This window comes from Podarcis bocagei (assembly GCF_964188305.1).
Source record: "Podarcis bocagei genome assembly, chromosome: 12".
Taxonomy (NCBI): Eukaryota; Metazoa; Chordata; class Lepidosauria; order Squamata; family Lacertidae; genus Podarcis; species Podarcis bocagei.
The window spans coordinates 8,871,840-8,887,331 of NC_138137.1; the positions used below are offsets into that span (position 1 = coordinate 8,871,840).

Here is a 15,492-nt window from a genome sequence, read left to right on the forward strand (position 1 = left end):
ATAACTAGAGCATGCACCACTCTGGTGAGACAGTCCGCGGGCAGGTAGGGTCTTAGCCTGCGTACCAGATGGAGCTGGTAGACAGCTGCCCTGGACACAGAGTTAACCTGCGCCTCCATGGACAGCTGTGAGTCCAAAATGACTCCCAGGCTGCGCACCTGGTCCTTCAGGGGCACAGTTACCCCATTCAAGACCAGGGAATCCCCCACACCAACCCACTCCCTGTCCCCCAAAAACAGTACTTCTGTCTTGTCAGGATTCAACCTCAATCTGTTAGCCGCCATCCATCCTCCAACCGCCTCCAGACACTCACGCAGGACCTTCACCGCCTTCACTGGTTCTGATTTAAAGGAGAGGTAGAGCTGGGTGTCATTTGCATACTGATGAACACCCAGTCCAAACCCCCTGATGATCTCTCCCAGCGGCTTCATATAGATATTAAAAAGCATGGGGGAGAGGACAGAACCCTGAGGCACCCCACAAGTGAGAGCCCAGGGGTCTGAACACTCATCCCCCCCCCACCACTTTCTGGACACGGCCCAGGAGGAAGGAGCGGAACCACTGTATGACAGTGCCCCCAGCTCCCAGCCCCTCTAAACGGTCCAGAAGGATGTTATGGTCGATGGTGTCAAAGGCCGCTGAGAGATCCAGCAGAACTAGGAAACATCTGAGTTAGCTACATGCACTGGCAGGTAAAGAAGAGCAGTGCTGAAGCAGAATCGGGTAGCAGGTGATGCTGGAGACCCGACTGGAGAGCCACTGCCACTCAAGAGCGGCTAGTGCTTGGGCTAGACAAACCAAAGGTCCAATTGCTTGTACAAGGCAGCTTCACAGGTTCTGCTCAAGAAGGCATGGAGAGAGAAAGACAACACAATGAAACACACAACTGGAAAATATACTAGCACTCTCCATGCCCTATAATACCAAAGAGAGAGAGAGAGAGAGAAGGAGGAGGAGAGGGAGAGGGAAAGAGAGAAACAACTCTTAGCTACTTCCATGGCCATGAAAGGAATTAGCTGGAGGAGGAATGTGGTGGAACAGAGCAACAATTCAGGTGTAGAAGGCCCTTTTCCAGCACTTTGGAAAATACAGTTGTTAGCCAGTGATGCTTCTCGTGGGAAGCACACAAGAAGAGCATGGTAGAGACAGCCACTCCTTGTTTCTTTTCTCCAGCATCTGCTGAAACAGAGGTATTATACCTCTGAATATGAGGTTCAATTTTAGCTATTGTGGCTAGGCAAGGAGAGGAAATGGGAAACTGCCTTGAAATATTGTTCATGGCGCAGCTATATAGCAGAAACCATTTCTACGTGCCTCCAAAAACATGACATCTGTTTGCAATAGAAAGGTATTCCAAAAATGGGAAACCGTAAAACAAGTACAAAGGGGTGCCTAATTGAACGAAGGATGCCCATAATTGTGTTTGTTCTAAGTTGCCTTCTGATTGGTGCTGATACACTAATGAGCGGCCCTATAAAACAGCAAAAGAAAAACCCAGAGCTTCTCATTTTTCCACCATTTATTATCAGACTTCTTTGTTCATTTCATGGGCATGTTACTCCAGCTGTTTCCTCTAATCAGATCATCTACACACCACCTCTCTCTCTCAAGCCTTTTCAGCAGATCACAGTCACAAAACAAAACACCATTGCTATCTTCCCTAATTTTGCAGCCACAAACTAGCAATTTAACTAAACAATATCATACGATTGCCCAAACAGTTGCACATGCATCTCCTGTTGCTCTGTCTCAAGGCAAATCTAAAAAAATGTAGTATAAACACCAACAATTGGGAAACACTGGCCTGCGAGCGCTCCAGTTGGAGAACAGCCTTTATCAAAGGTGTCATGGGCTTTGAAGACACTCGAACTCAGGGCGCAAGAGAGAAACATGCTAAGAGGAAGGCACGCTTGGCAAATCCACCGTCATCAACTCCCTCCCAGAAACCAATGTCCCCACTATGGAAGGACGTGTGGATCCAGAATTGGCCTCCACAGTCACTTACAGACTCATTGTTAAAACCGTGTTTATGGAAGACAATCTTACTCGGCTACGAATGATCGCCAAAGAAGAAGAACCTGCTATGCTCCTTCAACACTTTGCCACTATTTATTGACAACTGCTGACTTTGCTGCATCTAAGTGAACAACACCTACAATTCTGACTATCGTTCATTCAATTCTACGATGCTCTTTAGGAGCTCAAATCAATCAATACTATGGTGCTCCGAGAGCTTAAACAAATCAATGAAAGAGCATTAGCTGTACTGTTTCTCTGTCAGCCAGAGGTGTAAACAAGGGGAGCTATGACCGTGTATGAAATGTAGCAATGTAGCATATATGATCCAATGCTCAACAGAACAGCGCTGCTTCAACTGGAGTGATCGTGAAAAGAACAGTTTAACACCATTTGTAGCTGCTGTGCATACAGTGTTGTTGGCGTACAATATTAACCTGCAGTTGCTGCTATTAGTGCTTGGCTGTTTTGCTAACTGGTATAAATACTCTTTATAGCCAATGTCCAGAAAGCAAAAATGGTTGCACATGCAAGACTCAGTGGCAATTTCTTCCCAAAATACAGTGGTGCCCCGCAAGACGAATGCCTCGCGAGACGAAAAACTCGCAAGACGAAAGGTTTTTTTCGTTTTCGAGTTGCTTCGCAAGACGAATTTCCCTATGGGCTTGCTTCGCAAAACGAAGCTTGCCCCCGCACCCCGGACCTCTTTTGAAGCAAGGGGCGGCGGGGAGAAGATTGCTTCTCCCCGTTGCCAGCCCCGCAATCTCCGGGGACAGAGGGGAAGGCGCGTGCGCGCCTTCCCCTCTCTCCCCGGACCCCTTTTGAACCAAGGGGCGGCAACAGGGAGAAGCGATTCTCCCCGCTGCCCCTTCCCTTGCTTTAAAACAGGTCCCCTCTGTCCCCGGACGGTCTCCATAGGAACGCATTGATTGATTTTCAATGCATTCCTATGGGAAACCGTGCTTCGCAAGACGAAAAACTCGCAAGAAGAAAAAACTTGCGGAACGAATTAATTTCGTCTTGAGTGGCACCACTGTAACTTGGAAGAGGAACAGCAAGAAACTGCAAGATGCACAGAGATTAACCTTATTAAAGGGAAAGTGGTAAATTGACCTCACCTTAGAAGAATCACATTGTTTGACATAAAGGCTCCTATCGTCACATCTGAAAATAAGAGAAAACATTTAGAGAAATTTGCACAGGTGCCCAGCATCCACATCCAAAACATACTATAGTTGTTAAAAACAAATCTCTCCCCTCTTGCAATGTAATATTCTCAGTTAATATATTCTTCCATTAATATCTTGCATACCATAACATGCATCTCAGCTTGGTCCACACGTCCAAAAGAAACAGACATAATCAAGGTACCCAGATTCACCACAGCAAGCCGAGTTGCCCGACCACCACCCAATTATCAACTTGCAGTTATCTACTGCTTTCCCCAAAAAACTGGTCATTGGCAGTTGCCCTTTGGCTAATCTGAGACCAATTTCATGGTTTGTGAAGGTACCATAGCCGTTGGTCTTTTTAATTTCACATTAGTTGAGATTTATAGTCCTCTTCCTAAAAAGTTGCGTGATCAGGGGAAAAGGATTATTTAATGCTGCTGCTCAGATCTGTTCCAAAGGAAATAATTCAGTCCAACTACAAATAAATAAATAAATAAATACTCTGAAACATGTGGACATTTTTTTAAAAAAGAAGAAAACAAAAGGGAATTGGGTGTATACACAAAATTGGTCCTTCCTTCCTGCCTGCCTTCCTTTTTCCTTTTATTTCCGAACTTTCCTCCAAGCTACTCAAGATGGTATACATCTCCATATTATATCACAACAATCCTGTGAGGTAAGTTAGGCTTAGTCAGTGATATGTACATTCTCCCCTTCATTTTTTTCTATTTCTACGATCTTTTCATTCGTATTATCCATTCTTCCATTCCATTTCATCTGTCTGTTTGTTTGCATTCTTCTTCTTTACCAGTATTACAAACCTACCTGGATAGCCATTTCCATCCATGTCAACTCCTCCAGAAATGGACTGGCCAAACATCTGTAACATTGGGCTTACTCTCCTCCCAGGTATCCTCTGCAATAGACAACACAGAACTGGAATCAATGGAACCAGGAAAATCATAGCACCGAAGTTGCTTACAATCCGTTGGATTCAATGGCAAATCTCAATAGTTTTCATGGAATTGGAATGCATGAGCTGGGAACCACACATCCATTCAGGTCTCACTGTTAACAGAGGGAAATAAAATAAAAAGGGACATGCAAGGTTTTCCAGCTCTTCTAAATTGTCACACACTGGATCTAATTCACCAACATTACACCTCCTCTGTTCAGGGCTATTCTGTTTGAGGCAACATGTAAGCAATGGCACTGGGTTATTTGCAAGAAAAAGAGGCTCTATCTACATGCTCCTTAGCACATTGTTCATTCTTCTGAACCACCTGTGTGAGAATTCACCACTATCTGCCCCCAAAAGTATAATGTGTGATTCTACTAGTGACTCTCTCAGTCAGTTTCAACAGAGTAATATTGATTCCTGCTTTGAGTGTGTGATTTGTGAGATCTCTTAATAAGATTTCAACTCAGAGCAAGGTCTCCAATCCCTAACAGCACTATTGGTCCAATACCCATAAGGCAGTTGTCAACTGACCCTCTGCTGGCCCATTTAACAGATGGATGGGTTCATAGAGCCCTTAGCACAGACCATGCAGGAAAACGTTGTAAAATACTGAACATGACACCTCCATTTTGGAGAAGGGGGTGCAATTATTGTCCTGCACTTTCAGTTTAGTGCTAAAGAATCAATCTGGTTGGATGCAAAGCTCCTAGGTGGACATGCTCTTAATGGATTAGAAAAAGAAATACAATGGGTGGTAATACTGACCAACTGTCAGCTGGGAAATTAATAGAAAACAACGAATATCTAAAGCTTAAAGGAAAGGAAAGCACTCTAAAACTTCTTCTCTTAAAAAAGCAATGAAGAAAACTTTCCCACTCTTGGACCTGATAACACTAAAGCAACTGAAAGCAGCTGAACTCCTCAAATTACATTTACACAAGAGAATGTGGCTAGGTTTTTGCGGGGGGTCCCTGTTAGGGTGGCAAACCAGGGCTACGCATATCCCACAGACATCTGCAGGCTATTAGGGTATAAAGATTGCAGTATAATGCTGCACAGCTTTGAGAACTGCAGACAGAACCAAAGGCCCTGAAACCTAGCCTGATAATATTTATCTAGCGTACACATTTATCTGCAAATCAATTAAAAGTGCTTCATCTGCATCCAAATCTCGCTACAGCAGAGGTAAAAATCAGGCATTCAAAATGAAATGTGAGGGGTAGGAGTATCTCACTGTAAACAAATGATCCTTTCTTCTAACATAGATCGTATACGTGTGTGTGTATGTTTTTTAATACACAGCATCTGGATGGTTCAGAGTTCCAGTAATGGGACACAAAGCCTTTCACCCCAAGGTTACTGGTTCAAATAGAGGCCAGGTAGACAGACACTACAAATTAAACATATGAAACAGCTTGATGGATTTGTAGCCAAATGACCTTCAGCCCTCTTCCTTGAGGACAAGGCACAGCGCTAAAACATGGAAGAGAGAGAGAGAGAGAGAGAGAGAGAGAGAGAGAGAGAGAGAGACTGAACACAAGGAAAAGTAATGGAAACTAGCTGGAAAGGGCACACCCTGAAGAAGATCACAAAAGCTGAAGACTAATCTGCTCAGAGACAGTAGTGTCAACTGCACTGCTTTCTATGATTAAGCTGTCTCCTTCTGAAATGCCTATATTACCTCAAATATGTAAAAATTAAGAAATAACATCTATCCGTCCAAATCTGGACATCCTCAACCAAAATGCCATTTTGCATTTCAGTCTCGTTCAGTAATCTCCCATCATTTCAGTGTGCAGAGAAGAGTCATTCACATGCCACAAATTATCACTTATAAAAATTATCATAAAAAGGATTTCGTTTGCATTTTCTTTATTAAAAAGTTAATGCGTACTTTTAAAAAAGTCAGCAAACAGCAGAACTAATCACTCACAGCCTGCTCTAAGCATCTCAAATGCAACCACTGAAACTCTGACTTAGCATCCTGTACGAGCTCCCGCCCAGCAACAAAACAAAATATTTAGACCAGAACTTTAAAACAGCTGAAAGTTGAAAAACAGGCCTGATTTCTTTTTGTCTTTGAAAAAGCAAAAACTTGCCACTATCCAGATTAGAACAAAAAGCTCAGCCTGCGATCTACTGATGTATTTGTACTAAAGTGTCCAAAATCATTGCAGGAGGTAGGACTGACAAAATCTTTGAAATAATGCACACCAGGCACGTCCAACAGATAGATGGACGTCTGTGGTAGATCACTGCCTCCCCCCAAAGAAGCTCAACAACTTTGGCTCCCCTAAAAAATAGCTCAATATTTTTGCCCTGCACCCCCCAAAAACTCCCTAAAAAAAGCTTAGCAACAACTTTGATCTGAATGCCTAAAAAAATAGGCATTCCTCCTCCCCACGAAAGCTCAACAACTTTGACCTGAACCCCCCAAAAGGGGGTAGATCACTGCCAGTTTTTAACTCTGTAAGTAGATCGCGGTCTCTTGGGAGTTGACCACCCAACAAATTCCACGGATTGACTTCACTGAAGTCAACAGAAGGTGCCTGGCACTTGTTCGTTTTTATTTAAAAAACAACAACACAATTTTCTTAGAATATTAGAAAAAGCCTGATGTTAAGCAGCTTGCAGATTAGGTGCATTTGAAGAAGCATTTATATTTTTCTTATTGGAATACAGTCCCACAAACACTCTAAGGGGAAACATCCTTCCTGATTCTGTTCTGCTGTTTAGGCAGCAAAACCCAAAGCTGTCCTCCTGATCCCTGAGAAAGCTTTTCTAAGAGCACGTCTACAAATGTAACCTTAATGAATTTTAAAACCTGCACAATTGCCCTGGCTAACAACCAAGGAAGAGGGAAATATAGTTCATCCAAGAGAGCTCTAACAAAGCATCCTTATCACCAAAACAAAACACTACCAAGGAGCATTGGGGGGGGGGACCCATTACATTAACTAGTTTCAAGCCAACTGAAATTTGTGCTGGATACATTCCCTGAACCTAAACCTTTGACATAGACTAATTCCCCGCAATGTATTACAGCCCCACATTATATAGTTGTTGTCTATCCAGTGGCTGATCACCAAAGAATTGATGCTTTTGAATTCTGGTGCTGGAGGAGACTCCTGAGAGTCCCAGGGACTGCAAGAAGATCAAACCTCTCCATTCTGAAGGAAATCAGCCCTGAGTGCTCACTGGAAGGACAGATCCTGAAGTTGAGGCTCCAATACTTTGGCCACCTCATGAGAAGAGAAGACTCCCTGGAAAAGACTCTGATGTTGGGGAAGATGGAGGGCACAAGGAGAAGGGGACGACAGAGGACGAGATGGTTGGACAGTGTTCTTGAAGCTACGAACATGAGTTTGACCAAACTGCGGGAGGCAGTGGAAGACAGGAGTGCCTGGCGTGCTCTGGTCCATGAGGTCACGAAGAATTGGACACGACTAAATGTTTAAACAACAACAACATCCAGTGGCATTTCTATCTGCCCCAAGTCCCCTTGTATATCCTGCCACATTTCTACATAACCTATAGTGTCACGTGCCCAACGCTTACCATAGAATATTGAGGTATGATGCCCCCCATGGATCCATGGTAGATATAGACTGATCCAACGTAGTCATCTTCTTTAGGAGCACCAATGGCAACATCTAGGCAAGACAATGTGTGACAGTGGAAATGGGAAAGAGCCCCTTTCAATTTTTATTTTTTTAAGACTCTTGCCGCAGCAAATCATCTTCATCATAAAGATGAAAGCCACTCAATCAGCAGCTGCCTGGCTTATAAGAAAAAAGTTGCCTCATTTAATGAGCTGATTTTAAAATAAAACCCTCAAAATGCATATTTACATTGCTTCTAATGAGGAACATCTGTTTGGGTTCCACAAATAATACCAGCCATGCGCAAGGGGAATCACAGCAAGCCTTTACATGCTTTACGTATCTCAAGGGAGAGATCTGGCATTGTACATGAAGCCACCATTGGCACACAGAACACAAGCCACCCACCATGAAGCCATGGCAGATCCATTGAAAAATCCACTCATAATGCCAGCTTCCTAAAGCCTTGATATGATGCAAGTTGGGATGGACTGCTCAGCTCTCAGGCACTGAGAGGAGTTTGAAAGAAAGCAACAAAGATGGGTGGCAGGGAATGTGTCTAGGCCAAGGCCTGCCCAAAATGACATTATATCCAGATGAATTACAGCACTGCTGTTTTAAGTAAGTTGTAAGTTGCTTCAAATTGTTTTTAATGTTGGGTTTTAATTTTTTGTAACCCACCCTGAGACCACAGGATGAAGGGAAGCTAATAAATTAAAGACAATAATAATAATAATAATGCTGCTGGAACATCAACACTTTCCAAATGTGCTCATAATTCAACCTTTAGTCCACAGATAAATCAACTAGTTTTAGTTAATTGATAGCAGAAACCAATTTAAAACCAGCAAGGGCAAATTTTAACTGGATTTTGTGAAGCTCAGTGTTATTTTTCTAGACTGTTTTCATTCTGGTGTGTTACTGTAATTGGGAGTATAAAAATGTTGACAAGTGACCTTTCTTTCCAACAGCAAGTGCCCTTTGTTTATTAAGGCTGATTTGTAGGTATTCTTTTGAACAGGAATAGTTTGCTCTGCCAGTAACTTCAGCAACACTCTGAACAACAAGTAACCTTCAGCAACACAGTATGGAAAATCCAGTGTGAAACAAACGTAGTTTACTGGCTATTGCATTGGCAGTGAGGATAACACAGAGGGAAAGTGCTTTCCTGTTGGAATAAATTTGTCCCACAGATACAATGGCACCCTGAAATAGTAACTTCTCACACCTCCTTGCAGATCCCAGACAGGCACCCCTAGCAGGACTAGGAAAGATCAGAGAACTGACAAGAAGAAGGTAATATACATTGCTTCAACATCCCTTCCTGCTTCAGCCTGTGTGGTGTAGTGGTTAAGAGTGGTAGACTCGTAATCTGGTGAACCGGGTTCGCTTCCCCGCTCCTCCACATGCAGCTGCTGGGTGACCTTGGGCTAGTCACACTTCTCTGAAGTCTCTCAGCCCCACTCACCTCACAGAGTGTTTGTTGTGGGGGAGGAAGGGAAAGGAGAATGTTAGCCGCTTTGAGACTCCTTAGGGTAGTGATAAAGCGGGATATCAAATCCAAACTCTTCTTCTTCTTCTTCCATGAAGCACCATAACTGGGGAGCCCTGGTAAAATCCCTTGCTTGGATTAGACAGGGGTCAGCAAACTTTTTCAGCAGGGGCCGGTCCACTGTCCCTCAGACCTTGTGGGGGGCTGGACTATATTGGGGGGGAATGAATGAATTCCTATGCCCCACAAATAACCCAGAGATGCATTTTAAATAAAAGGACTCATTCTACTCATGTAAAAACATGCTGATTCCTGAACTGCCCATGGGCCAGATTGAGATGGCAATTGGGCCGCATCCGGCCCCCAGGCCTTAGTTTGCCTACCCATGGATTAGAAGCTAGATCTGTCAGCCACAAAAAACCTCTCTGGGGGAGAAAGTGTGTTTTCAAAGATGAAGAATTATCTGGGTGGGACGGGTTTGAAGCATACACATTTCTGAAGCACTCCAGAGCAGGTCCCTGACTTAGTTCAGAGAGACCCAGCACCAGCCCAGAGCCCACGTGCGAAAGAAAATAGACTGACCTGGGAATCCATCTTCATCCATATCTCCCAGGGAGGCAATACTTTCCCCAAAGTGTGCGTTGTAGGCATTGTCACCATTCAGAACAAGTTGCTCTTCCATGACTCCCTAGCAAACAGGAAATAGGACAGGCTAAGAAAAACAGAGTGAGTGTTGAGAGATGCACGGCCTCTCCGCTAGAGCATTGCTCATGCACATGTTCCCCAGGAAGCATCTGGAGCACGTCCTAACCAAATTTCAAGTTGGCAACACTAAACCCGGGCATGATATAAAGGAAATGCTGTAAATTGAAAAGGCACTTAATTGCTTCTGAAAAGGAAGCTGCTAGCCAGGATGACGGAGCAAAGGCCGATTAGTGGCAAACTACAATATTTCAAAAAGAAATCTTAGTTAAGTAAAATCGTGCACTCAAGACAGTGCAGAAGTTCCAAACAATTGAGCAACTAAGCTGGTGAGGTTAATTCTGTTCCGTTCCAAAGAATAGCCAAGAAGAACCATAGCTGTCAAGCGTCCCTTATTTGGCGGGACAGTCCCTTATCCCAGCGCCGTGTCCCGCTGCTGTCCCTTATTGATGATGTCCCTTAAATAAGCTACTGAAGGTAATGGGGCCCTTTCTATGTCCAGCTGTCCTTGGTCAACAACAAATTGTTGCTTTTTTGTGTTGAATATATGCTATATGGTAATTAATGGACCTAATAGGTATCTAAAGCCATTTGCACGCAACAAAATATGTATTTTATCAAAGTAATTGTTGGTCCCTTATTTTGGCTGCTGATCCCTTATTTTCGAAGCTGCTGGTCCCTTATTTTCAAATCTGTAAGTTGACAGCTATGAGAAGAACTATTGTAATAAACTAAGTCTGTGCAGCAAAACTCCCATGTGATAATAATGAGGTCTGCAGCACTTAAGTAAATTAATCTGTTGGAATAATTCGTTAAAACGTTTTGATTGCCTAAAAAAAAGTGCCTCCAGGTAATAAGCCAGCAGGTTTTAAATCATTCTTAACAAAGTACTTATAAAAATGGAGCTGGCAAGTGTTGTTTTAGAAGGGTCTTTCCCTCCTGTATGAAAGAGACAAGATGCAAAGCTACCATGTGTGGACTGCATGGGGAATTATCTGATTCTTTGGACTTGACTTGTACATTTACCAACAACATTGGCCATCGCTCTATGAGCACATTACTGCAGCATTCGGTTCCAACTTTCATAGGGGGAAAAATGCCATGCTTTGGAGTCTGTTATTTTGGGATGGAGCAAAGCAAAAGAACCTTAAAAGACGAAGAAACCACTTTACATAGGAATAGATTGACAACATTAGAATGTAGTAGGGTTAGATATAAGAGAGTGACCAAAAAGAGCAAAAATATTTTTCTTTCTTTTTTAAATCCTACCAAAGCTCCCACAAAAATGCTGATATGTTTTTCATGCTTTTATCTCCATTTCTGCCATCTACCCTAGACTTCAGGTGCAGGAGTGTTATTTCCATAAGGAAACCAAACACCGTTGTTTAAACCCAGCTCTGTGTCTATCTCAAGGGGTCTTTCCCATGTTTTTTTCTGAATAGGTAGGGACTGGTTTCTGGAAATTGCAATCAAATCTTTTGGGAGGTCTTCAGAAAGCTGCTGACATAAAGAAAATCCTATATAATGAATCTGTAACAAAAACAATGAGGTGAAAGTAAAGTTTTATTGTGTTTTTCTTTTCTTCTGCACTGAGCGCAAGGTTCGGTTTCATGAGGCATGCCCTGAGGCTCCACATGTGGTGCAATGATGCTTATGTGCAAAGTGACTTTGCTATGGAAGATGTGGAGTGAGTGAAAGTAATTTGGACTGTGGCAAATCAGAATCAACCCGAGTGACCCTTGTATTCATAACACATTGGCAACTCTAGAAAACACTTTCTAATAAGATTAATTTCAATAAAGCCTCACAAGGAAATTACTAGTAAATACATGTTTAGAGACGGGCATTAGGGACGATTAATGCAAAATATTTTTCAGGATTCACAGAACCCAGAAGATAATATTTCAATTCATTATTGTGAGCACCCCAATTTTCTCGAGTGTTCTCTGTCACCTTGCTTCCTGACTATGTGCCTCACAACTACTGAGAAGATAGGGGTTCAAATCCCTGCTCAAACATGATGGGTCCTCAATTGCCTCAGACACTCTCTCATCCAGTCCTGTTACAGAAGGTCGTTGTCAAGATGAAAAGGAGACTCCACACCCTAAACTCCTGTGAGGAAAGGTAGAATGCTAGTGAAAGTAATAATAAGTTTTTAAAAGGGGGAACACTAAGATTGAGTATAATTTGTAGATAATTTGTAGATGAGAGAGTGAAGTCTGGAAGTTCCAGACAACTAGAATTTTGTGATCCAAGCAGGAATGGAATGTTGTGATTGAAACAAGAATTTCTAAAACCCAATGCTTTTAGTTGGACTTTCGTCAAGATTATTTTATCCAATCCAAAAGGGTCTCTCCATTTACGACATTCTGGAGGACGTTGCTTTTCTGGTGCTCTAATTCTAAATCTTCATGTTTGTACTATACCTCTTCAACTATCTGAAGAAAGACACAAAGTTACATCATGCCATTATGACTGTTTGACCTCAACTGACCTAAGGAGCCATGGTTTGTGAGTCAAACTGCGAGAAAGGAGAGCGCCAATAGCATTTATTTAGGGGGAAAGGAGACATTTTTCATAAACAAAAGTGTCTCTGAGAGAGCCCATGTGGCTCGTGTTCCTTCCAAACAAGTCGCGGTCATTTCAGAGTACAGGAAGCTTATGTTGATTATTTCCCTAGGCTACTGTTGGGTCACGGTGGTTGTGCAATGGGCAATTTTGCAAGCAAGAGTCCAGTGATTTCTTTCCCTAGGAACACCAACACTGTATAGGGTTTTCAACACAATCAAAATGAAAGTCAGTTCTTGCAGCTGCTTTTCATAGGGGTTCAACTCTCAAAACTTACCTTCAAGTACACATTTAAAAACAAAATCATGCTTCTTTCTCCCAGATAATGCAAAGGCTGGTCTTAAGAGTCACCATACTTCAGCAGAAAGGGAAGGTGAATTAGAAGCCGTTGCTTAATTTGATACTGGTTTCATAACCACTGGAAGTGGCTCTCTCAGTATATAAAGTGAAGTGAAATGAATGCTATTTCTTCTACTATGCAGGTTCTATATATCAACAGTGGCTGCTCCTCGGGTGCATTCTGTAAACCTCAGCTGTAATGGGTGTCATGTCCTGGTTTGGTCACAACCAACTATAGACCTGGAGTACATGATACCCAATTCAAGGGCCCTGAAGTTAGGGAATTGAGGAGAAAAACTGGATCCTGGAATACAGCAAGCAGAACATACTGCTCAGCTGACCAAGCAAATGCAGAAGACTCCTAACAAGAAGGTTGGCAAATCATGTTTATGCTGTGAACTGCCCTGAGGTCTATGGATGAAGGGTGGTATACAAATTTAATAAATAATAATAAATAATAATAAATAATAATAACCTTGCTCTCATCGCATGCCATCTAATGAAGGGGACCCCAGTCCATGAAAGCCTGTGCCGTAATAAATTTGTGGGTCCAAGTTGCAGAATCCCTGACAGTGGGAAAGGAACAGACCTACTCTGACAGGATTCTACATTAGCTCTGATGGCACAGAATTGTGACATTGCTGTTTCTTGTGTACTCTTAGATTTTGAGTCCTTCTGTATAAGAGCAGATTTATGCCACAAGGTGCCATAGGAAGGCACTGGACATAGTAAAAGATCCATCGCATCCTGGTCACTGTCTCTTCGAGCTCTTGCCGTTGGGACGGAGATACAGGTCGATGAAGACAAGAACGAGCCGTCTTAAGAACAGCTTCTTCTCCAGAGCGATCTCGGCCCTGAATGGGAAGCCCGGACTTTGAAAGTCAACTAATCTCCCTTGCTGTATTATACTGTATTGTTTAATTAGTGTTTTTATGGAGCAGTCAAGTAATTTCGTTGTCCCCCTCAATGACAATAAAGATATTATTATTATTATTAAAACTAAGGGGGTCCCCATGCTTCTATCCCAATCTAAATTCTAGATGCCCACCTGAACCCGCCTCCCCAAACAGCTCCATATGCCGCCACCATTAGAGGCTTGGCTGGTGAACTCAAAGGACGGTGCCTTTCTAAATTATGGAATGCCCTCTCAGAGGCAGCCTGTGTAGAGACATCACTGTTTGCTTTTTTGCAAGCTGTAAACACATAAGCATTTCCCTGTGCTTCGAGGGTGTTTTCAGACTGTGGCTTTTATGCTATTGCCGTAGTGTGCTCCTTGCAATTGTTATATTGCTGGGTTTTTATGCTGGGCTATGCTGCATTTACAAGCTCCTTTTAGGTACTTGCCAATGAAAATGCCTGATAAAAATACTGAAAAATAAACCACAATGTTGATAATGATTTATGCAACCTGTGAAGAAGCATTTATTCTTATCCACCTTTAAGGGGTTACAGGACTTTACTGTTTTTTGAAATAGTCATACCTCGGGTTACAGAAACTTCAGGTTGTGCGTTTTCGGGTTACGGATGTGCCGGAACCCAGATGTACCGGAACAGGTTACTTCCAGGTTTCGGCGCTAGTGCATGCACAGAAGCACTAAACCGTGCTTTGCACATGCACACATGCGGCGCTGTAGGTTGCGGATGCTGCAGGTTGTGAACGTGCCTCCCGCATAGATCACGTTCGCAACCTGAGCTTCCACTGTATCAGGCCAATGTGGCAGTTCTTCAGGAATGGAATTAGATATCAAGTGGATTTTGGACATCCCAACAAATTATGAAAAACAAGTGAATCCTGACTTTTTTGTTAGGACTGTTTGGCCATTTCTATTCAGGAGCCAAAACAGCACCCACCTCTGCTCAGTGCCTAAAAGCAGAACTTGCATGATACGGTGCAGCTGATCTGAGATTAGTGTTAAAGGATTTCCCCAGGACATTTTGCTCCACTCCTTTTTGTACTCACATTTCCTCTACTGAGGTAGACGGTGACTTGACCCTCATCCCGGATCTCGGAAAACATGGGTGCTCCCACCAGGAGGTCCGAAAGGCCGTCAGAATTCAGATCAACTGCACATAAGGAGGAGCCAAAGTAAGAGCCCATCTGCAACCAAGCCGAGTCACAACAAAGCATTCAGTATCTGCACACACACAGGAGGAAATCATTTATGCTTTTCGTTGTTTGTAATTGAAATAGCAACTTGCTACTTTATCTCTCACAACACAGCAGCTCTCGGAAGTCTCTGGGCCACTGGGTTGCCAGCTTTTCATTCATTCATTCTTTATTTATTTAATTCTTTTATTATTATTATTATTATTATTATTATTATTATTATTATTATTATTATTATTATTATTATTGGAATTAAAGTTATACTTTTTCCTGTGTCTTAAAAACAAGTTGCTGCCGCATGCCAAAAATCATTACCTGAAAAACACACGGGCTCTTTCAGCGACCGTGATGGTTTTGTGAATATGCCAGCAAACATGCAGATTCTCATTTACATCATCCTTTCTGGAAAGGTCAGGCATGTGCCAAGGCATTCACGAGATCAGTTTAACAGACAAAAAAAAATATACTGAAAAGTAAACTCATGTTAACTTCAATGTGATTTTTAAGGAATGTATATCAAGCCTAGAAATATT

General features: G+C 42.6%; 1 protein-coding gene across 1 annotated transcript in view; it reads right to left on the minus strand.

Moving 5' to 3' along the window:
• ITGA9 (integrin subunit alpha 9) overlaps positions 1 to 15,492 on the minus strand; it is a 250,926-nt gene that overhangs the window by 184,492 nt on the left and 50,942 nt on the right. The window contains exons 9-13 of the mRNA XM_081165107.1: positions 14,813 to 14,950; positions 9,826 to 9,931; positions 7,708 to 7,802; positions 4,014 to 4,104; positions 3,135 to 3,180 (exon numbers count right to left, since the gene is read on the minus strand). Coding sequence (XP_081021233.1) covers positions 3,135 to 3,180; positions 4,014 to 4,104; positions 7,708 to 7,802; positions 9,826 to 9,931; positions 14,813 to 14,950 — 476 coding nt within the window. The remainder of the gene's footprint in view (positions 1 to 3,134; positions 3,181 to 4,013; positions 4,105 to 7,707; positions 7,803 to 9,825; positions 9,932 to 14,812; positions 14,951 to 15,492) is intronic.